The sequence below is a fragment of the Natator depressus genome, chromosome 10 (assembly GCF_965152275.1).
Source record: "Natator depressus isolate rNatDep1 chromosome 10, rNatDep2.hap1, whole genome shotgun sequence".
NCBI lineage: Eukaryota > Metazoa > Chordata > Testudines > Cheloniidae > Natator > Natator depressus.
In genome coordinates, this window is record NC_134243.1 from 31482903 (window position 1) to 31506814 (window position 23912).

A 23912-nucleotide genomic window follows, 5' to 3' on the forward strand; every position below is an offset into this window, starting at 1 on the left:
GGGCAAGTCATGCCTGACCAACCTGGTTGCCTTCTATGATGAGATAACTGGCTCTGTGGATATGGGGAAAGCGGTGGATGTGATATATCTTGACTTTAGCAAAGCTTTTAATATGGTCTCCCACAGAATTCTTGCCAGCAAGTTAAAGAAGCATGGATTGGATGAATGGACGATAAGGTGGATAGAAAGCTGGCTAGATTGTCAGGCTCAACAGGTAGTGATCAATGGCTTGATGTCTTGTTGGCAGCCAGTATCAAGAGGAGCGCCCCAGGGGTCGGTCCAGGGGCTGGTTTTGTTCAACATCTTTATTAATGATCTGGATGATGAGGGTGAAATTCATCCCAGCAAGTTCGCAAATGACACTAAGCTAGGGGGAGAGGTAGATATGCTGGAGAGTAGGGATAGGGTCCAGAGTGACCTAGACAAATTGGAGGATTGGGCCAAAAGAAATCTGATGACGTTCAACAAGGACAAGTGCACAGTCCTGCACTTAGGAAGGAAGAATCCCATGCACCACTACAGGCTGGGGACCAACTAGCTAAGCAGCTGTTCTGCAGAGAAGGATCTGGGGATTATAGTGGATGAGAAGCTGGGTATGAGTCAGCAGTGTGCCCTAAGAAGGTCAACGGCATATTGGGCTGTATTAGTAGGAGCACTGCCAGCAGATCGAGGGAAGTGATTATTCCCCTCTATTCAGCACTGGTGAGGCCACACCTGGAGTATTGCGTCAAGTTTTGGTCCCCCCACTACAGAAGGGATGTGGACAAATTAGAGAGAATCAAGCGGAGGGCAACGAAAATGATGAGGGGGCTGGGGCACTGGGGTTATTTAGTCTGCAGAAGAGTGAGGGGGGATTTGAGAGCAGCCTTCAACTACCTGAAGGGGGGTTCCAAAGACGATAGAGCTAGGGTGTTCTCAGTGGTGGCAGATGACAGAACAAGAAGCAATGGTCTCAAGTTGCAGGGGGGGAGGTCTAGGTTGGATATTAAGAAACACTGTTTCACTAGGATATTAGGAAACACTATTTCACAAGAAGCACTGGAATGGGTTACCTAGGGAGGTGGCAGAATCTCCATCCTTAGAGGTTTTTAAGGCCCAGCTTGACACAGCCCTGGCTGGGATGATTTAGTTGGTGTTGGTCCTGCTTTGAGCAAGGGATTGGACTAGATGACCTCCTGCGGTTTCTTCCAACCCTAATATTCTATGATCTGTCTGGAGAGTCCAGCCCCTGGTCCACTGGACACTTTCAAAACATCCTTTGTTCCCAAAGGGACGGTACACCCAGTCTTTCCAGTTACATTGCAAAACGCAGTTCTGCTTAATACAGCACTTACACTTCCTTTCTCTATAAAGAAGTCTACGTTTATTTAACAAAGTACAGCGATTCAAATGATAGCAAGCAGAAATATTGGAAACAAAGGATAAGATAAAATCATAACACTCAGAGCCTAAATTTAACCAATAGGACATTATGTCCTAAGAGCTAAAGCTCACCCAAAAGCCTTCCAGCATAGTACAGCCAGGCTTGGCTGTGATCTTCTATTCAAGGTGCAAACCCGCTGTCAGATTACTTTCTAGGTGAAAGATGTGAGGGTGTCCCTTTGCAACTGCAGATATATCATACAGTCCTTTGATCTTCATTCATAAACTTATGCTCAAATAAATTGGTTAGTCTCTAAGGTGCCACAAGTACTCCTTTTCTTTATTCATAAATCGGACACCCTTCAGCTGTGTGTTCTTTGTAGATTTTGTAATCTCTTATTCATTTGTTAATCTTGATTAGTAGATGTCTTAGAATGTAGATATGGATTCATGGTGAACTAGAGAATACAAAATTTGCGTATAAATAGACAGCTGAGTGTTGTCTGTCTGTCTGAAAAAAGCAACGTTTAGTGACCGTCTTTAACTCAGACCTGAAGGTCGTAATTTCCAGTGTAGGTACATAGCGCCTTACATATTATCCTTACCTAAATTTCACAATGTTTATGATGACTAGTGTCTTACTGGCTCTCTGAGATCTCACGTCACTTCTTAGTGAATTATGCATATAACTGATCCAGGGGATCCTTGTAAAACTCCATGCATCCCCTGTGCCCTCTGCCAGTTAGCTTCAAGAGGTTCCTGGGTCACAGCAGGAATAGACTCTAATCACACATCTCCCCTGATGCTGAGTGGGGGACACCCCAATAATCACCCACCTTTCCCTGACCCTATCAGAGAGGGGTTATACCACCTACGACTCCAGTCTGTCTTTATTCAAAGTTGTAAAACCGCCACAGTTCCCCTCACACCATACTGAGCAACTGGGACTCTCAAGGGAACCTACATAGAAATGACAACTGGTGAATCTGGGCTGTCACCTGGCAGGTTCGCCAGCCTCATCACCCAACTTCCTGCATTTGGGCAGAGAAGGGGTTTAATGTGAGCTCTACTTGCTACCCACAAAAAGATTTGGGGCTGTTCTCCTGGTTGTCCCCAGCACCTTCCACACATACCCCGAGTTCTCTGCCAGTCAAACAAATATTAGCACCTAAGAATGTTTGTTTGATTTTTATTTATTTATTTATTTTAAATGGAGGGTGGGGAATCTGATTTCATGTGAATTCTGGCAGGACCCACACTCAGAAGTGCAAGAGCAGTCATCTACTCTGCTTCTCTGGGCAGAACTGAACTCTCCAGTACCCCCTCTAACCTTTCCAGAATTTGATTGCCTTAGCCATGGCACTAATGGCCCTGAGAGCCCTGGCCACACCAATGGCCCTAAGATTTTTTTTGGAAGTAGGCCAGAGAAATTTCCCCAAAGCCTGAGCCAAGGTGGGTAAATATTTATTTAAATTTTTGAAAATCTGGGGTTTTTTAAATACAGGTTAATTTTTTTAAAAAATCTACTTACATTATAAGAAGCTATGTTAAGTTATATTCTATGACAACCTATATTAAGGCCTAAACTTATTATAATCTATTAAAACAATGTAAATTAAATACAAAAATAATATTAAGCAATCCATGTTTGTTGCCCAATTTTAAAGAACACACTAAACTGCTGGAACTTGCTGGCTAAGCACGTAGAACTAGAGTTGATGAGTGAACCCAGCTTTTGACAGCACTAGCCTCTTCTGCAGGTGCAGAAAATATTTTCTTCACTTCAGTTTATTCAGTTAGATCAGGTCAATGACTAATTCATTCAACATTGAGAAAACAACTGAGTTGAAAAAGCAGGAAAGTCATTTTTCTCTTCCAATCTATTAATAAAAATGAGGTGTGGGAGGATGAGCTTGACTACTGTTAAAATATTTAAAGACATGGTGTCCAGAAATAATTTAAATTCACTAACTAAATATAGCAATCCTTTCTTTAATAAATAATTTTTAAATGCAAAACATACTTTGATAAACTTTTTTCTTCTTTCCATCAAATTTAAGGTACTTTTATTTAAATTTAAAAAAAATAATGCTGTTTTTGTGCTTTAAGTGAACTTGAATTTCTAACCAGAGCTTTGCAAAAATCACAAGTAAAAATTTAACATAATCTAGAGTAAATAAGAAATATATCATTCAACATTTTCTAACATAAAAATGTAAAATGCTTAAATGTGTACTGATATAGTATATTATTCTGGTTAGCAAAAAGAAGCACCAAATTTAGTTTCAGAATAGCAGCCGTGTTAGACTGTATCAGCAAAAAGAAAAGGAGTACTTGTGGTACCTCATAGACTAACAAAATTATTTGAGCATAAACTTTCGTGAGCTACAGCTCACTTCATCAGATGCATTCAGTGGAAAATACAGTGGGGAGATTTATATACACAGAGAACATGAAACAATGGGTGTTACCATACACACTGTAATGAGAGTGATAAGGTAAGGTGAGCTATTACCAGCAGGAAAGCAGGGGGCGGGGGGAGGGGGAGGAAACTTTTGTAGTGATAATCAAGGTGGGCCATTTCCAGCAGTTGACAAGAACGTCTGAGGAACAGTGGAGGGTGGAGGGGGGGAATAAACATGGGGAAATAGTTTTACTTTGTGTAATGACCCATCCACTCCCAGTCTTTATTCAAGCCTAAGTTAATTGTATCCAGTTTACAAATTAATTCCAATTCAGCAGTCTCTCGTTGGAGTCTGTTTTTGAAGTTTTTTTTTGTTGAAGAATTGCCACTTTTAGGTCTGTAATTGAGTGACGAAAGAGATTGAAGTGTTCTCCGACTGGTTTTTGAATGTTATAATTCTTGACATCTGATTTGTGTCCATTGATTCTTTTACATAGAGACTGTCCAGTTTGGCCAATGTACATGGCAGAGGGGCATTGCTGGCACATGATGGCATATATCACATTGGTAGATGAGCAGGTGAACGAGCCTCTGATAAAAAGAAAAGGAGTACTTGTGGCACCTTAGAGACTAACAAATTTATTTGAGCATAAGCTTTCGTGAGCTACAGCTCACTTTATCGGAGCCTCTGATAGTGTGGCTGATGTGATTAGGCCCTATGATGGCGTCCCCTGAATAGATATGTGGACACAGTTGGCAACGGGCTTCGTTGCAAGGATAGGTTCCTGGGTTAGTGGTTCTGTTGTGTTGTGTGTGGTTGCTGGTGAGTATTTCCTTCAGGTTGGGGGGGCTGTCTGTAAGCAAGGACTGGCCTGCCTCCCAAGATCTGTGACAGTGATGGGTCGTCCTTCAGGATAGGTTGTAGATCCTTGACGATGCGTTGGAGAGATTTTAGTTGAGGGCTGAAGGTGATGGATAGTGGCGTTCTGATATTTTCTTGGGCCTGTACTGTAGTAGGTAACTTCTGGGTACTCTTCTGGCTCTGTCAATCTGTTTCTTTTCTTCAGCAGATGGGTATTGATATGAGCTTGAATTAATATGCAAACTAGATACCATTAACTTGGGTTTGAATAGCAACTGGGAGTGGCTGGGTCATTACACATATTGAATCTATTTCCTTAAAATAAGTATCCTCACACCTTCTCGTCAACTGTCTAAATGGGCCATCTTGATGATCACTACAAAAGTTTTTTTTTCTCCTGCTGATAATAGCTCATCTTAACTAATTAGCCTCTCATAGTTCGTATGGTAACTTCCAATTTATCTGTATGTGTGTGCATGTGTATGTATCTTCTTACTATATGTTCCATTCTATGCATCAGATGAAGTAGGTTGTAGCACATGAAAGCTTATGCTCTAAAAAATTTGTTAGTCTCTAAGGTGCCACAAGTACTCCTATATTTTAAGGGCTTGTCTACACAAGGACACGCTAGAAAATTAACCTTTGAATTAATTAAAGGTGTGAATTTAAACTGGATTAAACTGCAATAACCCTCTGTGTGGACATTCTCAATCAGAATTAAAGCAGCCTATCCATTTCACTGCGAATTAAAATAAATCAAATTAAAGCCACTTGAATTCTGAATGGTTTCAGAGTAACAGCCGTGTTAGTCTGTATTCGCAAAAAAAAAGGAGTACTTGTGGCACCTTAGAGACTAACCAATTTATTTGAGCATAAGCTTTCGTGAGCTAGTCTCTAAGGTGCCACAAGTACTCCTTTTTTTTTGAATTCTGAATGAGAGGCATGTCTACGCTACAAAATTGCTCTACCTGTTTTACATCGGCATACAGCTCCAGCAGTAATCACCAGAGTCCTGCCCCCAGCTCCAGGGGCCTTTTCAGGGTTATGGGGTGCACGCTAGAGAACGGTCGGGGGGACGGGTCACTGCGGGGTGAGGGGTCATTCTGGGCAGGTCTCCAGAGGCGCGGTGTACAGGGAACTCTCTTGGGGCTAGGGGAGTCTCTGAGGGGGGCACTCCAGAGTGGGAGGTGCCTGGGGGGTCACTAAGAGCTCTATGGCGTGAGGGGTCACTCCGAGGTAAGGGTGCCTGTGTGTGTGGTGCGGTGTCGCTCCCGTCCCCCTCGCACGGGCTAGAGGAAGCTCCCCACCCCGGCCAGCCTGAGGCTGGGCCCTCCCCTCGGGCGGGGCCGGGCCAGGCCGCGGAAGCTGGCGGGGCGGGACTCAGCAGCCAGGGAGCCGCAAGGGCGGCGATGGGGTCCCGCGGCGGAAGGAGTCCGCGGCCCCGGGCGGCGATGCCGGGATAGCGCAGCCGGTGCCATGGTGCGGGCAGCGGGCCTAGCGCTCGGGCTCCTCCTCCTGCGGCTGCTGCAGCTTCTCTCGCTTCCCGCCGCCGGCAGCAGCCGGCCCGGCGGCCCCGGCGGTGAGTGAGCGGGGCGGAACTGAGACCCCCGCCCAGCAGGGTCTCGTCTTGTGGGGCAGAGCCCAGCGCCCCCTGCGGCGCCGCCCGGCTCTGTGCTCCCCGGGCACAGACGCACAGCAGGGGCGGGCACAGCCCGGGTAGCCGCCCTGAACGGGGGCTGGGCACCGGGGAGCTCCCGCGGGCCCCTCCCGACTCCAGAGACCTGTCCTGGGAACTCGGTGCGGCGCCGCGCTTAGGGGGCCGGGTGCTTGGCAACTACGAGGGCAGCCTCAGCCCTGGGTGGGGGGAGCCCGTGCGCTAGGCCCGCCGGTATGTAGAGCGGGAGCCTGGCCCGGCCACCGCGGCCCCTTGTCGCTTTCCTTGCTTCCTGAAGGACAGCAGAGGCGGGGGATGCAGGAAGCGGGCCAGGCTGTGCAGGAGCTGTACTGAGGGCACCGAACTAATGCCGGGGTTTGGGAGGGGGCAATGGAAATAGCTTGAATACTCCCTTGGCTGGAGGAGGGGAGTCAGCCTCTCTCATGTTGCTTCCCAGTCTCATCAGCCGCTAGGGCAGCCTAAGCTTGGAAACAGGGGAGCTGGCGGCCTGCTGGGCGGTCTGTCTAGAGCTTGTTGACCAGCTGTGCAGTGAGAATCCAGGGGCCACTGCTCTGTTCTGAGCTGGCTGAGGGGACGTAGCAGTTTGCGCAGTGTCTGTTCTCTTTCCTTCTGTCTCTCCGTGCTTCAGCTGGCTGACCCTATAGAAATTGAGTGTTGGAGGTGGCTCCTAATTTCAGACCTTTAAACTGTGGCTATTATTCACATCATTACTGGAGAGCTGCATGCGAGGAGCTGAGTACTGCTTCGGCTGAGCTCTTGGTCCTTGTGTATGTGGCTTTCTTCTGACTGAGGGTCCCATATGCTAACTGTGTGTCACCCTTCCTGGAAGAGGGTGAAATTTCTAAACTCCTGGCCCTGTGGAATTATCACAGCTAGACATCGTACCAATGCTCTGAGCATTGGTGGAATTTGGTGATGGCGATTGGCTTGTGCAGCCTGGCTCATTCTCATTTAGCAGGTTTCAGAGTAGCAGCTGTGTTAGTCTGTATCCGCAAGAAGAACAGGAGTACTTGTGGCACCTTAGAGACTAACAGATTTATTTAGCAGTTGCATCTATGGGCACATCAAATCATGATCTCTTTCCAGCTCTTGCACGTGCTGGCAAATTCTTCACCTGGCAAATTCTGCTGCCTGCATTAAATATGTTAGACTGCCTAGGAAGGTCGTTCAGATTTAAAAATTTTATTAAGATGATTTTTAAAAAAGTGAACGGTACAGAGTTTAAGTATAGGAGGTTTTGGTTATCAGGGAATAATGTACAGATTATAAAGGGGTGCGAAATTCGGTTTAAGATTGGGTGGAATAGGGAATACATAATCTGCAATATCCCCTATTGGGGTTAAAAGGTTGATGGGTCAAGTACAGACATTGAGATATGAGGGTATGTTGTTCATATAATGGCTATGTTCAGGTGTGGAGTAGTCAATCTATAATCAATTTTAATTAGCACTGCCAGAAGCTCTCTAAATGTTTATATATAGCATAATTTCAAAGCTGCAGAATTCTGTCTGTGTGTGTGTGTGTAAGATTTCATTTTGATCCTCAACACTGCCTCCTCCCTATATGTGTAGGCACCAGGCAGAGTTTTCAGAATCAGTGGGAAATGGCTATCTAGGAAAGTTGTTTGCAGTGTTGGTCCTATTGGGATCCAGGAAGTGGGCGGGCAAAGCTCGCCCACTGCTAAAGGATCCCCCCCCAGCCTAAGGGGGGGGTCCACAGGACCTGGAAACCAAATGATTACGTGGGACAACTAATGAAGAACAGGAACGGGAGTGCGGTCAAAGGGTCAAAAAAAGGGAACCGGACGGGGACACCGAGCAGAGGACCCCGGACAGCGCCCACCGCTCCTCAAAGGCGTCAAGGGAGTCGGTGGACGCCGCCCAGAGGAACTCTGCCCGGAGGTGTGAACGGACTGAGGATCGGAAATAGGCCCCGCAGTCGCAGGAGACTCCATCGGCCAACCTCCTCACCCTGGTTTTATAGATGGCCACTTTAGCCAGGGCCAGGAGGAGGTTGACCAGGAGGTCCCGCGACTTAGTGGGGCCACGGACAGGGAGTGCGTAAATAAGAAGGTGAGGAGAAAAGTGCAACCAAAACTTTAATAAAATATTGGTGAGGAGCCGGAATAGGGGCTGCAACCTGGCGCACTCCAGGTAGACGTGCGCCAGGGTTTCCTTCACGCCGCAAAAGGGGCAGGTGTCCGGGATTGGGGTAAACCGCGCCAAGTACACGCCCGTGCTCACGGCCCCGTGTAGGAGCCGCCAACTGATATCCCCGGCGGGCCTCGGGACTAAGGTGGAATAGAGGCTGGCCCACCGGGGCTCCTCCCCCTCTAGAGGTGGCAGGAGATCCCGCCACTTTGTGTCAGGGCGGGACGCGAGGGTGAGGACATGAAGGGTGTGGAGCACGAGCGTGTAGAGATGTTGTTTTGGCGCGGTCTGGAACCGGACTGGCTGCAGCTTGTGCAGCTGGCTCACGGTGCAGGGGCGGGGGGGTCGGTCGGGTCCACGGGGCAGGGGCCCGATGAAAAGGTCTGGAGGGCCTGGGGTGGAGGGTGGGCGGGGCGCGCCCTCTTGTGTTGGTTGTAGGCATGTTGGCCCCAGGATATTTGGGACACAAGGTGGGTTAAAGTCAAGAGCATTCGATCCATATGCTCTATCAGTTGAGACTCTGTTTAGTATAGTCAAATTCCATGGTCAATGAGTCATTCTCTGGTGCCTTGTGCTGTTTGCAAGGGGTGGAAGTGGAACAACAGAGGACTGGCACAACAGACCTGGCTTTTGACTTCCTCACTGATCGCTGGTTCTATATGTGAGTTCATCAGTGAAATGGAATTAACAAGATTTTAGAACTTTTTTTGCTCAGCCTGCGTAAGGGGCATTTAAGCAGTGGGGAAGATGACCCATGCTGAGGGTCAGGGAGCTGGATGTGTCTAAAAAGGCAAGTCCCCTTTGCACCAAGATCACTTGAGAGACTTTCCACACACTCCTGGTTAGGTGGACAAGCTGTTCTAAAAATGTGGGATGCCATTTTGAAAACTTTTCAAAATTGTCTTTTTTGCCCTATCCTGGCTACAAATTGGCTTGTCTGAGAAGCCTCAGAAGAGGATTATCCAAAAGATCGTGGTGAGTTGTTCCCAGGCCACACCTGAGGTGCTTCCTCACTCACGTTCTACTTGGAAGTCCCCTCCAGGTGGGCTATCACACGCCTCAGCTGACTGCTCAGCTGGCCTGCATCCTGGGAATGCATTCTGGTGCTGTTTGGGAGGAGCATGCATCCTGCTGAGACCACATACTTCCTTTCCTAGAGGCCAGGTTTCAGTGCAAGATCCTTCCCCACCCATGCTGAGTTGGATCATGCATGTCTTCCCTACTTCCAGAGGCCATTCTCCAACTCAACTTCATCAGTTAGGGAAGCATGTCAGTGATGCTGTGAAAGTTCTGTCCTAGCGCTGCCAACCCTCCCAGCATGGCATTTGCTGGAGTAATCAACCCACACCTATCTTGTGGCTGCCATCCCTTAGCATGGCTCATTGTTCAAATATTTGTGTTTTAACTCCTGCAGAGCTGTGAGTCCCAGCTGAAAGGGCAGATGGGGTAGTCTCTGAATCCATTACTGAGCAATGTAAAGCAAACGGCACTATGCCATTGCTTGTAATAAAGGCAGCTCAAAACAGAGTAAAATAAACATAATTAGAAACTAAGTTCGAAAGTGGCAGGACTGACCTGACTCCTTATGATTCTCATGGACAAAAGGTTACAAAGGTTTCTTTGACTACAGAGCCTAGCCCCTATTGACAGTTGTTCTAGCCACTCCCTCTGTAGCACTTTGTCCTTGGAGTGAACAGGACTGGTGATAAACAGGGCAGAACTGGGTCTTCTGGTTTTTGCTCTTGTCATTGTCTGCAGCGGGTTGTTGCGATAGTTCATGCCTGATCATGTTAATGCCCCTTGTCCCTGCCATCCACATTGTTCTAATTTTCACATTGCGTGAAGGTCCCTTGCCCTCAGCAGTGTCCAGACAGCAGTGACTCTGCCCTGGGTCAAGATGCAGAGGGCGGCAGGTTATAACATGGCCAAGTCCAGAGAGGTTCATTGAAACAGGACCATTTCCTTCCAATCTTGGACATGGGGGGAAAGGAATTGTTCTGATGTGTGTGACTACCTGTCTGGTTTGAATTTGTGCTTGGGCTTGTCCATGAGAGATGCTGTCAATGGGATTGCCTATGCTTTAAGAGTTGTGGTATTTACCCTAGTGTAGAGAAGTCCAGTAATGGTGTCAGCTCATGGAGTCTCCTTTGTTTTCTCTCTGTGAGGTGCTTCAGCTTCTTTCCATGTAAAGTGAATCTTCAATTTTAAGTGTACAAAACACCATCAGGTTGAAATCTAGTCAGTCAAACCATGACTTAATCATGCTTGTTCCAGATACTGCTCCTGCCAAGGACTGATTTTCAATCATGTTTTCTTATCTTACAAAATGAGAAGGACCCACAAAAATGAGGAATGTGTGTTTATAAGGGAGCCAATAGCACTGGTGATAGGCACATGTACAAAGGAAACAAACTGAATGCTTACTCTGTGTTATAGTGGTGCCCAGAATGCAATGCTGACCACAGGATGGCCCAGACTGTGCCCTAGCGAGCTGTTTGTAACCCACTAAAAAAACAGGAAGTATGATGTTTAAGTTGACAGTGTCCTTTTAAGTAATTTGGGGTCAAGGTGTTCATAACTAGATTTATTTGTATTGTGGTCTAAGACAAGGGCCCCATTGTGCTGTAGGCACTGTACACAGAACAAAGACAGTCCATGCCCCAAGATTTTTTTGGGACCCCACTACTCAGCATTTGGAAGTAAGGAGATAATTGACACATGATTTGAACCCTCTCTTCAGACCCACCCAACATTGTTTTTAATGGAGCATTAGCTGTCTGCTGTGTTCTGCATTGAGCTGCCACTGGTTACCTAGTGGAGTTTGTATGGTAGTTGATCTAGCCTTTGTGCTCTCTCTGTGACTCTAACAACTCCCATGGCCAGGTACAGCAGAGTCTCCGCTCCCCTGGAGAGCCTAGTGTGGGCTGACTGCCTTGAGTGCGACAGGGTTTTTGCAATCATTGCTGGCACAGGCTGTTTTAAGGAAGCTGCTTCTTTAAGGTTTATGTTTGGCCTTGGTTATCCTTTTGACAGTATTATTTTTTGGGTTTCCCTGGCTATTCCCTCACTGTTTGCAGTGTTTGTTCAAGTTGCTGATGATCACTGGGAGCCAGCTCTTGGTACATCTGTACTCTAGCCCTCATCTGGCATGCTGTTTGGTGGGTTAACCAACCCCACTCTAATGCTGCCACCCTCCCTCCCCTGGCACAGTGCACTTCTGGTGGTGGGGGGTAGACAGAGCCCGTTAGACCTCCAACACACAGCTGGAAATCAGGCTTTGATCTTAGAGCCTAAGGGGAATTTCTAAGGGCCAAATGAACAAACTTTCCCAGCAGGGATGTACCTTTCCCAGGGATGATGTCATGAGGAAGCCAGCCCCACTGAAGGCATGAGCAAAGAAAGTGGGGTTTCCCTTATTTTAAATAGCGAGACAACTCATCATACTTAAAGCCCTGCAAATCTGCAGATACTCGCTTTACATCTGTGGACCATGTTTGTGGATCACAGATCAGATGCAGATACAAATTTTATATCCACACAGGGTTCTAATCATACAGCTGCACCATACCTGAGCCAAGCGAACGCCAGCTCACTAATCGCTGATGAGCTGTAACTGGTGGGGGGAGCTGCCCTTGGCATTATCCCCTCACTCACTCATGGGTAGGGGGAGGGCATTGCCTTTCACCTGCCTGGGAATTTGTTGTTCTTTGCAACGGCTTCCCTGTGTACAGTGTAGTTCTGCTCACAATGGTTTGTCTCAATTCATCTGCTTTCTCTGCATCTCCCTTTAAATCCCACTGGCCTGACCTGTCCTCTGGATGTAGCTAGCAGATGCTGAGCTGCTCTGTGCAAGTAGCTAGACTACATGAGAACAAACTCCTACTATGGTAATTCTGTCCTTTCCCATACCTGATTTCATCCCCATGTGTCTCATGACCGACCTAGACTGTGAGTTCTTTGGGGGCAGGGATTGTCCCTTACTGTGTTTGTACAACATCCAGCACAGAAAGCTGGGTTCTTTGAATGCTTGTCTAAAAGGTCATATGAAAGGGAAGCCATCTGTCATGTTTGTCCACACACAGGTTACACTGGATTTCTACAATTGTATTGAAAATTGGTTCACTGGCTGGGGTTTGCATCAGTTTGCTAAATGAAGCTGACAGAATTAGCCAGGTGTAGATTGATTAACATTGCTCCACACAGAAGCTGGGAGCAGAGCCTGTCACATCAGGGTCAGAAACTGACCTTAAAACTGCAGAAAGGCTGTTCCCTCCTCATGTTCTGTCAGATCCAAACTCTGGATGATTTAGTTGGGGTTGGTCCTGCTTTGAGCAGGGGGTTGGACTAGATGACCTTCTGAGGTCCCTTCCAACCTTAATCGTCTATGATTTTATGGTGCTGGCCTGCATCCACTGGCTCTGCTCCCAGCTGCTGTCTGGCTCTGCTCAGTCCCCCTGCACTAACAGCTGTGCTTAGCACATATCCAGTAGATCTCTAGCATTAACCTGTTCAAAGCCAAATCACCTCAAGGAGGCTAAGGAATTATTTCAGTGCCTTTAGCTATCCTTAGGGGAGGATGGAGATGATCCAAGAAATGGCAAAGGCCTTGTCTACACACAATTTGTGCATGTTTAGCTGAAGTATTTTTCAAGTTCATTTAAACTGGTACAGACACCTGTGTGGCTCTTCCATCTCCCCATATGCCTGTCTACCTGTTCTTCCCCCACCCAGATCCCCTGGTGCTTAAAGGCAGTGGCTGCTTTAAATGTTTGTTTCATTTATAAAGTGTTCAGTGAGCTACTAGCTAATCTCAAAAGCCCCCAGTAGAGTTCCTGGGAAGAGGGGGAGCAGCATGGCAGTAGGGCAGGTGGAGCAGTCCCAGGAAGGGAGAAAGGACAAGAACTCACAGCCTAGTTTATTTTTCCAAGTCTGAGTCATCCTGACCCCCTACTTGACCCGAGGCTGCTCTGTGATGATGCTCCCAGCAACTTTGAGATCTATTGGCTGGGGTCAAAGCAGGGGTGGGGAGAAGTGGAAGAGCTGCTGATGCTCTCCAATAGCTATTGACTTCCTTGTGTGTTTGTAAACTCCAAAAGTGCCTGTCCCATGCGTGCCCTTGTCAACCTTAAATCAACATGATAAATAAAGAGACACCCCCCACCCCAGTTTCCCAGAACAAATCAAATAACCCAGAGACAGCAAATATAATATTACCTAGCTCTGGTATACCATTCATCATCTGAAAGTGCTTTACAAGGAAAGTAAGCATCATGATCCCATTGTACAGATGGGGAAACTGGGCACAGGGAGGTGCAGTGACTGGCGCATGGTCACCCTGCTGGTCAGTAGCAGAGCCAGAAATAGAAGTTTATAGATCTACTATCCACCCCACATGAACACAGTGCCCCCAGGGTCCAACAGTACCACTACCAACTGTACCGTACACCTGATCCCCCTGGATAAAAGCATTAACTGGGTGTGAAATATTAAAGAATGTTATTGGAATGGTTCTCCTTGGGCTCAAGAGTTATCACCCCATTGAGTCGAGTGAGAGCAGGTCCCCTCTCTTTAATTTACACTCTCAAGCTGTTTTTCTGTAGACCAGGGAGCTCTGTCTGTAGCAGGAACCTGAAAGCCTAAGTGGCTGAGTGAAAAACTGGGCCTGTGTGCCAAGAAATTAAATCCATGATTACCCTGTCGAATTGCAGTGCCTCAAGTGCAGGCCAGGCCAGTTCCTGCTTTGAGGTATCAGTCACGTTTCCTGTTGGCAATAGGCTCCCCTACTTTCTCAATAGGCTTCCCTAGCCCAGCATATGTTCTGCTCTAAGCAGGCCCTTTATGAAGCTTCCAGAGCCTTTTGAATTACTTAACAGCACCCACTGCTCTGCTTCTTTCCCAATAGAAGTAAAATTGCTCTCAAAGGAGTCATCTTCTCATCGTGCCAAGGAAATTGTGGGTAGAAAGAAGTAGTAATGGAATTTGGGAAGAACGTGAAGAGGTGCCTTCTCCCCAGAACACTGTTGAATGTTAGGAAGCTTGTGTTCCCTGCAGCCATAGAATGGCCAGGGTCACTTGTTCCAATGCACGTGGGCAGAAACCGGAGCGCTGTCTGCTAATTCTCTGCCGCCATGCTCTCTTCCCAGCGCCAGTCATTTAGGGTATGTCTAGACTGCAATGAGAAACCCTTGGCATCCAGTCTCAGAGCCCAGGTCAGGTGACTCAGCTCGCAGGGCTATAAAATCGCAGTGTAGACATTCAGGCGTGGGTTGGAGCCTGGGTTATGAGATCTACCCTCCTGGCAGGGTCTCAGAGCCTGGGCTCCAGCACAAGCCCATATGTCTACACAGCAGTTTTATAGACCCACAGCCCAAGCCAGCTGAGCCAAGCCAGCTGCAGCCATCCTGCCGGTCTCTTACAGCAGTATAGCGGTACCGTAAGTGCTCTGTATCCACAATAGCCTCCTGGCTGCTGCATCCTATAAATTTTGGTTAGGGCTGAACTTTTTACCCCACACCTGGGAGCTGTGTCCCCTAGTTACTGGGCAAGAGAAACTTGAGTTTGATCTCCATGTCTGTCTTGGGCAGCGTGACTACTCTGTTGAACCTCCCTAGTGTAATATTCAGGCCAGTAGACTGTTCAGAGCCCTGCTGCCCCAGGAGTCCTTGGGTATAGACACTCAGTGCCTAGCTCTGTGTGCTAGTGCACTCCCTGAGTTACCATGAGCCACCTTGTGTCTGACCATGTCTTGTTGGCCTTTCAGGGCTAGGAAGCAAAGCCAGGCATTGGAAGGTGCATTTGAAAGAGAGAGGTCAGGGCCTGAGGATTGTATAAGCTTTTATCATTCTAAATGTGGTCTTAAATTGAAAAGAAATTGTGAAAGTGTGCTACAAAACACTGATACCCTCGCAACCAGCCAAGGGATGGGAGTGACAGACAGTGCAAACAAGGGGAGTAAGACATGGTTCTTTTCTTAGTGATGGTATAGCCAATCACTGAGATGCAAAGTTCTATCCACGCTCCAAAGCCACTGCATGCCAAGTCCAAGGCCTCCGTGTGAGCCTCATCCTCCTGGGTCCAGCCAGCTCATTTTGGCCCAGTTATTCACTCCACTCCATCCACCTGCCGTTGGGCTTTTATGGCTGTTTGCTTAGTGGCTTTACTGCCTCCATTATGTCTGACTGTGCCATTAGCATCTCCCTGACTGGCTTCTCCCCTTCCCCTCCTGAGGGTCGCTCTGGGTTGTCTTTGTCCTTGGTCCCCTCCCTTCTACCTTGACCCCCGTGTTATCCGGTAACTAGACTGCATGGGACATAATGTGTCTATCCAGCTAAGCAGTGCTGAGGATGCGCTTTCCTCCTCCTCTGGCATATCCTGGCTACTGAAGGCTTGGCCTGCATGCAAGTGTGATCCTGCAGTGTGACGGGAGTAGTGAGATTGGCATGTGTCTGCTTAATGCTGATCGTATTGATTGTCCCTCTCTCAGGAGCAGGGCTAAGGTGGCACATAGGTGACTGACTGGATTGTGGCAGAAGGTGAGAGCACAGGGTCCTGTGTAAGAAGTCGGTGAAGTAACAGGGTTCTTTCCAGTGACACTAGAACACCCACACATCCTTGTGGATAGGACCTGCATAAAGGGTCCCTAACTTGTGCTCTGCTCTCTCCCTTCCAGACCTCGTGTACATCTCTGAGTATTTCTCTCAGAGTGCCCAGAAGCTGTCCTTCTACAGCTGGTATGGGAATGCCAAGCTGTTCCGCTTCCAGGTGCCGGAGGACACGGTTCTGCTGCGCTGGCTCCTGCAGGCGTCCAAGGGAAAAGGACCTGAGTGCACCAGTATGGACATCACCATGTATGTATAGCCTGGCACCCATGGACATTGATTCTAATCACCTCCCCCGTTAAAATTCCTTTTGGGCTTTTATCAGCCCAGAGGGGAATTTGCCTAAGCTGCAACTCCTGATTTTTTGAAGGGTGAGTTCCTCCCTCTGTGTTTTGCACTTGTGTATGCTTTTTGTGCATTTAAAATCTATGTGTAATGCATTTTCAGCAAACAAACTGTGAATGAGACACACGTCCACCAAATAGTTTTGGCCAAAAGCATTTTTTGGAGATGGTGGCAGTGTCTCCCTTATAAGCTGCAGCCCAGTCATTAGGGCACTGGCCCGAGGTATGGGAGACCCAAGTTCAATTCCTCCCTCTGCCCGATGCGGAGCAGGGATGTGAATTTGGATCTTCCACGCTGCAGGAGAGTGCCCTAACCACAGAGCTATGGGATGTTCTGGTATAGGGCTCAATCTCTCCTGTGGAAACTGTTCCACTGTGTATAAATAGTCATTGGAACAAAGACATGAACTTGGGTGTCTCACCTCCCAGATGTGAACCCTAACCACCAGACTATAGAGTCATTCTTGCTCGCTCTCTCTGGCCCAGTGATTGTCTGTGTGTAAAGAGGTTAGCCGGGGCTCGTCCTTCTCCGGGGTGGCGGGGAGCCACACCACCTCATGACACACTGTTGATGTCTTGGGGGAATTAGTCCGGCCGTGGGAGTCTCCGTTGGTGGCCCTTGCGGCAACTGCAATAAGCGCAATAAGACCTAGGTCCGGGCAGGGCAACAGTTAGTCAGGTGCTCAGGCCCTCAGGCAGGGCTGAGCCGTAATAGTACAAATAGTATCAGTAAGCCCAGGCCCTTGGTCAGGGCGGGGCAACAAGGAGTCAGGCGCTCAGGCTGTCAGGCGGGGGCTGAGCAGTAGCAGTAGCAATGAATCTAGGCCCTTGGTCAGGGCGGGGCAACAAGGAGTCAGGCGCTCAGGCTGTCAGGCGGGGGCTGAGCAGTAGCAGTAGCAATGAATCTAGGCCCTTGGTCAGGGGCTGAGCAATAGCAGTACCAATAGTAGGCCCAAGTCTCCAAAGGGCCGGGGAGACGGGGAGACTGCCACCCGCGAGTAGGGTGGCGGGGGGACACCGGCCCTCCCACTCCACTGCGTCCCAGCCCGGGGCCCTATCAGCAGCAGAAGACCCGCTGCTGTGTCAGTGGGGATCCTGGCCGCAACACACTGACATGGGCTTGGGCAGTGCTGCAGCCAGACTAAGGTTGGCTGCCCCCAGGCTACTTCCACACTCCCCGTCTTGTGGTACCTGGGTCACGGTGGTGTCCTCTGGGGGGTCCAGCACCATGGGTTCTTCTGGATAGCGGGCGTGGGGCAGGCCCGGCAACTCCTCCGGATAGTGGGCGTGGGGCAGGTCGGAGGCGTCTAGCCTCCCCGGCAACTGTCTTCCCAGTGAGTTCTGAGGTCGAGCCTTTATACTTCCTGGGCGCTGCCTGACCCTCAGAGGGGCGGACTCAGAGCTCCCTAGCTCCACCCACTCTGGTGGCCGGAAGTGCTCGTCCCTCTCTGGGGCGGTGGGGAGCCACACCACCTCACTACACTGTGTATTTATACACAGTGGAATAGTCTCAACAGGAGAGAGTGAGAGATGCCACCTGTAGGCTGATGGCCCTAGTCTGTCACAAGCATCGCCTGTCCCCAGGGGCAGTGTTCCCCACACCTCCTTTGAAGACATCATACCCCTTGCCTTTGGATTTGCAGAGGGCCTGTCTGTTTCCATGAGAAGTGTTGCTGTAGCTGGAAAGCTGTAAACTCTCAATACTGTAACTTTGCAAGACTTCACCAAAGGCAAAGGATTCTGTGTGGTTGGGCCCACGAGTGTATGGGCAGCCAGTGGGGTCTAGTTGGGCTTCCCAGCACTGTGGATTCAGGCTGTTGGGGCTGCTGCTTTAGTCTTGGCTTCTCCTGAGCTTGATTAGCCTCTGAGCTAGATCTTACTGCACTGCTGCCATTCACCTCCCATCCAACTGTGTGAATTCTGACCCACAGTGGCACTTTGGCAGCTGCAAGTTTGGGCCCAATGCACCATTGAATGGCAGGCGCTGGGCACTGGCTGGCAGAGCTGAGGTCTTAGTCTGGTAGCGTAGAGTGTCTCAAAAGGTTTGGTATGGTTGAAGTGGATGACTTAATAGATTTCTGTCTCTGTCAATGAATGGTATGATTATTATTGAGCAGCATTCCAGCAAGTGTTGTCGTGACCAGTACTGCAGTGAGAAGATAGTGGGCTTCCAGAGACCACATTGTATAATACCTGCCATTCTAATCCTCTGCAGTACCATTACTCCAGAATTAAAGGAGCGTAATATAATTAATGGCAAATAACATGAATTTTTGGAAAATAGATCCTATCAAACACGATATCTTTTTTTATGAGAATACAAGTTTGATTGATAAAGATGATAATGTTGATGAAATAGATTTCTGTAAGGCATTTCACTTGTTACTGCATGATGTGATTAAAAAACTACAAAATTAAAACTATAAAATTAACATGGCGCGCACAACATGGCTTAAAAGGTAGCTACCTGATAGGTCTTAGAATGTAATTGTAAATGGGACTCATCATCAAGGGGGTGCGGTTCTACAAAGCTCAGTTCTTAGCCCTATGCCATTTACATTTTTATTAATGACCTGAAAGAAAACGTAAAATTGCTGGTAGAGTTTGCAGATTCCACAAAAATTGGGGGAGTGGTAAATAATGCAGAGGACAGGTCACTGATGTAGAGCAATCTGGTTCGCTTGGTAAACAGGGCACAAGCAAACAAAATGCATTTTAGAATGGCTAAATATAAATGTCTACAGCTAGGAACAAAGAATGTAGGCCATACTTACAGGATGGAGAGACTGTATCCTAGGAAGCAGTGAGTGTGAAAAAGAATTGGGAGTCATGGTGGATAATCCACTGAACATGAGCTCCCCATGCAATGCTAGGGCCAAAAGGGGTAATGCAATAATGGGATGCATAAACAGGGGAATCTCAGTTAGAATAGAAAGGTTAGAAGTCTAAATACAAAGATGGGTGAACGTGATTACCCGGTATTAAATGAGGATATTGATATAATAGGCATCACAGAAACTTGGTGGAATGATGATAATCAATGGGACATGGTAATATCAGGTACAAAATATACAGGAATGCCAGGGTAGGTCGTGCTGCAGATGAGTGAAAGAAATCATAGAGTAAAATATAGTAAAAATCTTAAATGAATCAAACTGTACCATAGAATCTCTATGGATAGAAATTCCATGCTTGAGTAATGAGTATAGCAGTAGGGATATACTACTGACCACCTGACCAGGATGGTGACGGTGATAGAGAAATGCTCAGGGAGATTAGAAAGGTTACAAAAACAGAAAACCCGATGATAATGGGGGATTTCAACTATCGCCATATTGAGTAGGTATATGTCACCTTAGGACATGATGCAGAGATAAAATTTCTAAACACTGTTAATAACTGCTTCTTCAATCAGCTAGTCCTGGAACGAACAAGGGGAGAGGCAATTCTTGTTTTAGTCCTAAGTGGCACACAGGATCTGGTCCAAGAGGTGAATATAGCTGAACTGTTCGGTAATAGTAACCATGTAATTAAATTTAACATCCTTGTAAGGGGGGAAAATACCAAAGAAACCCACCCCAGTGACATTGAACGTGAAAAAGGGAAACTACACAAAAATGAGGAAGTTAGTTAAACAGAAATTAAAAGAACAGTCACAAGAGTGAGTTTCCATGCAGCTTGCAGGCATTTATTTAGAAACATCATAATAGAGGCTCAATTACTGTATGCCCCTCCCCCACCCCAAAAAAGGGAAGAGAACCAAAAGAATGCCACCATAGCTAAACACCAGAGTAAAAGAAAAGGTTAGAGAGGGAAAAAAGGCATCCTTTAAAAATTGGAAGTTATATCCTACTGAGGAAGATAGAAAGGAGCTTCAAGTCTGGGAAGTCAAATGTAAAAGTATAATTAGGCATGCCAAATATCAGATGCTGGATGAAAGCCAACCAATCAGTGGGGCAACTGGATGATCAAGGTGCTCACGGAGCACTCAAGTAAGACAAGACCATTGCAGAAACGCTAAATGAACTCTTTCGTCTTCACTGATGAGGATGAGAGGGAGATGTCCACACTTGAGCCATTCTTTTTAGATGACAAATCTGAGGCCTTGTCTACACTGGCAAGTTTCTGCGCAGTAAAGTAGCTTTCTGTGGTGTAACTCCCGAGGTGTACACACTGCCAAGCCACTTTGTGCACAGAAATTCCTCAGTTGCAGCGTTGCTTATGACTCTGGAGGTATTTTTTTGCCTTACAGCGCAGAGGATCCAGTGCGCTCACTCTCTGTTCCCCAAAACACACTCTCTCTCTCCTCCCCTACTCCATACACACACACTCTCCCTGTCACACTCCCCCCCCACCCCCACTTCAGTTGAAAAGCAGCTGGCAATCTAATAGGATGCCCATGGAACAGTGGGATTGGGAAACCTGCATCATGTGATGCTGTGCCTGCCCCACGAGGCATTGCAAACCCTTCCCAAAAGCACTCTGCAGCCAGTTGCATAGTGGGATAGTTACCACAATTAACTGCTCTCTTTGCCATTGCAAGAGCTGCTAATGTGGATGCCCTCCACTGTCACAAGGAGCACAGTGTGGTTATGCAACAACTGTTTAATTCAGGGGTGGGCAAACTTTTTGGCCCGAGGGCCACATCCGGGTGCAAAACTGTATGGAGGGCCAGGTAGGGAAGGCTGTGCCCCCCAAACAGCCTGGCCCTCTCCCCCTATCTGCCACTTCCCGACCCCTGACTGTCCCCCCTCAGAACCTCCAACCCATCCAACCACCACCTGCTCCTTGTCCCTTGACTGCCCCCTCCTGGGACCCCCTGCCCCAAACCGCCCCCGCTGGGATCCCACCCCCTATCCAACCTCCCGCTCCCTGTCCCCTGACTGCCCCAACCTATCCACCCCCCCGCCCCCAGACAGGCCCCCCGGGACTCCCATGCCTGTCCAACCCCCACTGTTCCCCGACCCCTGACCGCCCCAGAACCTCCGCCACATCCAACCGCTCCTTGTCCCCTGACTGCCCCCCGAGGATTCCCCTGCCCCTAACTGCCCCCGTCCCCTGACTGCCCCCTGGGTCCCCCTACCCAACCCCCCACTGCCGTGCGTGCCGCTGCCACCCCCTTACCATGCTGCTCAGAGCGGCAGGAGCTTGCAGCCCCACTGCCCGCGCGGTGGCATGGCTGCGGGGGAGGGGGAACAGTAGGAGAGGGGCTAGGGGCGAGCCTCCCGGGCCAGGAGCTCAGGGGTCAGGCAGGGCGGTCCCACGGGCCGTAGTTTGCCCACCTCTGGTTTAATTCCAGTGTTTTAATAAAAGTGGTATAACTTGTTGCACAGAAACTTGCCTGTTTAGATATACCCTGAGAAACTGTCAGAGAGTGGGGTGTCAGTTAAGGAGGATTTGGAACAAGTTGGTAAATTAAACAGTAATAAGTCACTAGCACTAGATGATCTGGAAAAGGGGGGAAACAGTGAGGTGGCAAAGTTTGCAGACGATACAGATTTACTCGAGATAGGTCTAAAGCAGACTGCAAAGGGTTACGAAGGGATCTCACTAAACTTGGTGCCTGGCAACACAATGGCAGATTAAATTCAGTGTTGATAAGTGCAAAGTAATGCAAATTGGAAAACATAATCCCAACTATACATATATAATGATGGAGTCTAAATTATCTGTTACAGCTCAAGAAAGAGATCTTGGAGTCATTGTGGATAGTTTTCTGAAAACATCGGCTCAATGTGTAGCAGCAGTCAAAAAAGCAAACAGAATGTTAGGAACCATTAGGAAAGGGACAGATAAAACAGAAATATCATAATGCCATTATATAAATCTGTGGTATGCCCACACCTTGAATACTGTGTGTAGTTCTGGTCTCCCTATCTCAAAAAAGATATAGTAGAATTGGAAAATGTTCAAATAAGGGTAGCAGAAATGATTAGGGGCATGGAATAGCTTCCATGTGAGCAGAGATTAAAAAGCCTTAGACGGTTCAGCTTGGAAAAGAAACATCTAAGTGGGGATATGATATAGGTCTATAATATCTTTGAATGGTGTGGAGAGAGTGAATAGGGACGTGTTATTTACCCCGCCACATAACACAAGAACCAGGGGTCACCCAATAAAATTAATAGGCAGCAGGCTTAAAACAAATATAAGTCAATACTTCTTCACACAATGGACAGTCAACCTATGGAACTCATTGCCAGGGGATGTTGTGAAGGGCAGAAGTATAACAGGGTTAAAAAAAGAATTAAATAAGTTCATGGAGGATAGGTCCATCAATGGCTATTAGCCAAGATGGTCAGGGCAGGAACCCCATGCTCTGGGTGTCCCTAAACTTCTGACTGCCAGAAGCTGGCAATGGATGACCAAAGATGGATCACTCGATAACTTGCTCTATTCTGTTCATTCCTTCTGAAACATCTGGCACCGGCCACTGTCAGGGTCCTGGGCTAGCTGGACCATTAATCTGACCTGATACGGCAGTTTTACCTCTGTATTTGGCACTGGTGTGGCTGCTGCTGGAATACTGTGTCCAGTTCTGGTGATCACAGTTCAAGAAGGATGTTGATAAACTGGAGAGGTTCAGAGAAGAGCCATGAGAATGATTAAAGGATCAGAAAATATGCCTTATAGTGATAAACTCAAGAAGCTCTATCTACTTAGCTTAACAAAGAGAAAGTTAAGGGGTGATTTGATCACAGTTTATAAGTATCTGCATGGGGAACAAACGTTTAATAAGGGACTCTACATGATTCAATGGCTAGAGGTTGAAGCTAGACAAATTCAGAAAAGGGCAACAAAAATTATTAGGGGTATGGAACGGCTTCCATATGAGGAGAAATTATGAAGTCTGGGACTTTTCAGCTTGGAAAAGAAACGACTAAGGGAGGGATATGTTAGAGTCTATAAAATCATGATTGGTGTGGAGAAAGTAAATAAGGAAGTGCTATTTACTCCTTCTCATAACATGCAAATGACATGCACATGCAGAGCTTGTGGGAGGGATCATTGAACTCCATCAGCAGAGCTGGGAGCAGGACTGGCTGTTGCAGGTCATGATAGATACTCCTGGGGGAATTCTGTGTCTTGTACTTGCACAGAATTCATGTACCCCGCAGATTTCTTTGCTTCCCCTCAGAAAAAATGACTTCTGGTGGGGAAGCAAAGGGAAGCTGCAAGAGTGGTCACGTGCCCCTCCCCAGCAGTGTAGGCAGGTTGGTTTGGGTGCCCGGAGCAGCCGATAGAGACGTAAATCACCGCTGGGAGGGGGATGCGTGTGTGTGTGTGTGTGTGTGTGAGAGAGAGAGAGAGAGAGAGACACACACTTTGTCCCTCTTGCTCGCTATTGCAGCACGCTCAGCATGGAGGGGCTGGGCTTCGGGGTGTTTCTGAGGAGGTAAGCATGGAGGCAGGCTCTGTCCCCTCAGGCAGAGCAGAATGTAGCAGCCTGCCTCCGTAGTGGTTTATTCCCACTGTCTTTGTGAATTCCCCCAGAAGTATAAAATAGGTGTAAAAAT

At 47.8% G+C, this 23912-nt stretch overlaps 1 protein-coding gene across 2 annotated transcripts in view; it reads left to right on the forward strand.

Moving 5' to 3' along the window:
* Positions 1-6083: 6083 nt before the first annotated feature.
* Positions 6084-23912, forward strand: part of PGAP6 (post-GPI attachment to proteins 6) — a 46068-nt gene continuing 28239 nt past the window's right edge. Inside the window, exons 1-2 of one of the 2 annotated variants that reach the window (XM_074965631.1) lie at positions 6084-6207; positions 16123-16300. In XM_074965631.1, the coding sequence (XP_074821732.1) occupies positions 6105-6207; positions 16123-16300 (281 nt within the window). In that variant the 5' untranslated portion in view covers positions 6084-6104. Of the gene's footprint in view, positions 6208-16122; positions 16423-23912 lie in introns of those variants that run through there. The other variant, XM_074965632.1, reaches the window with a different exon arrangement.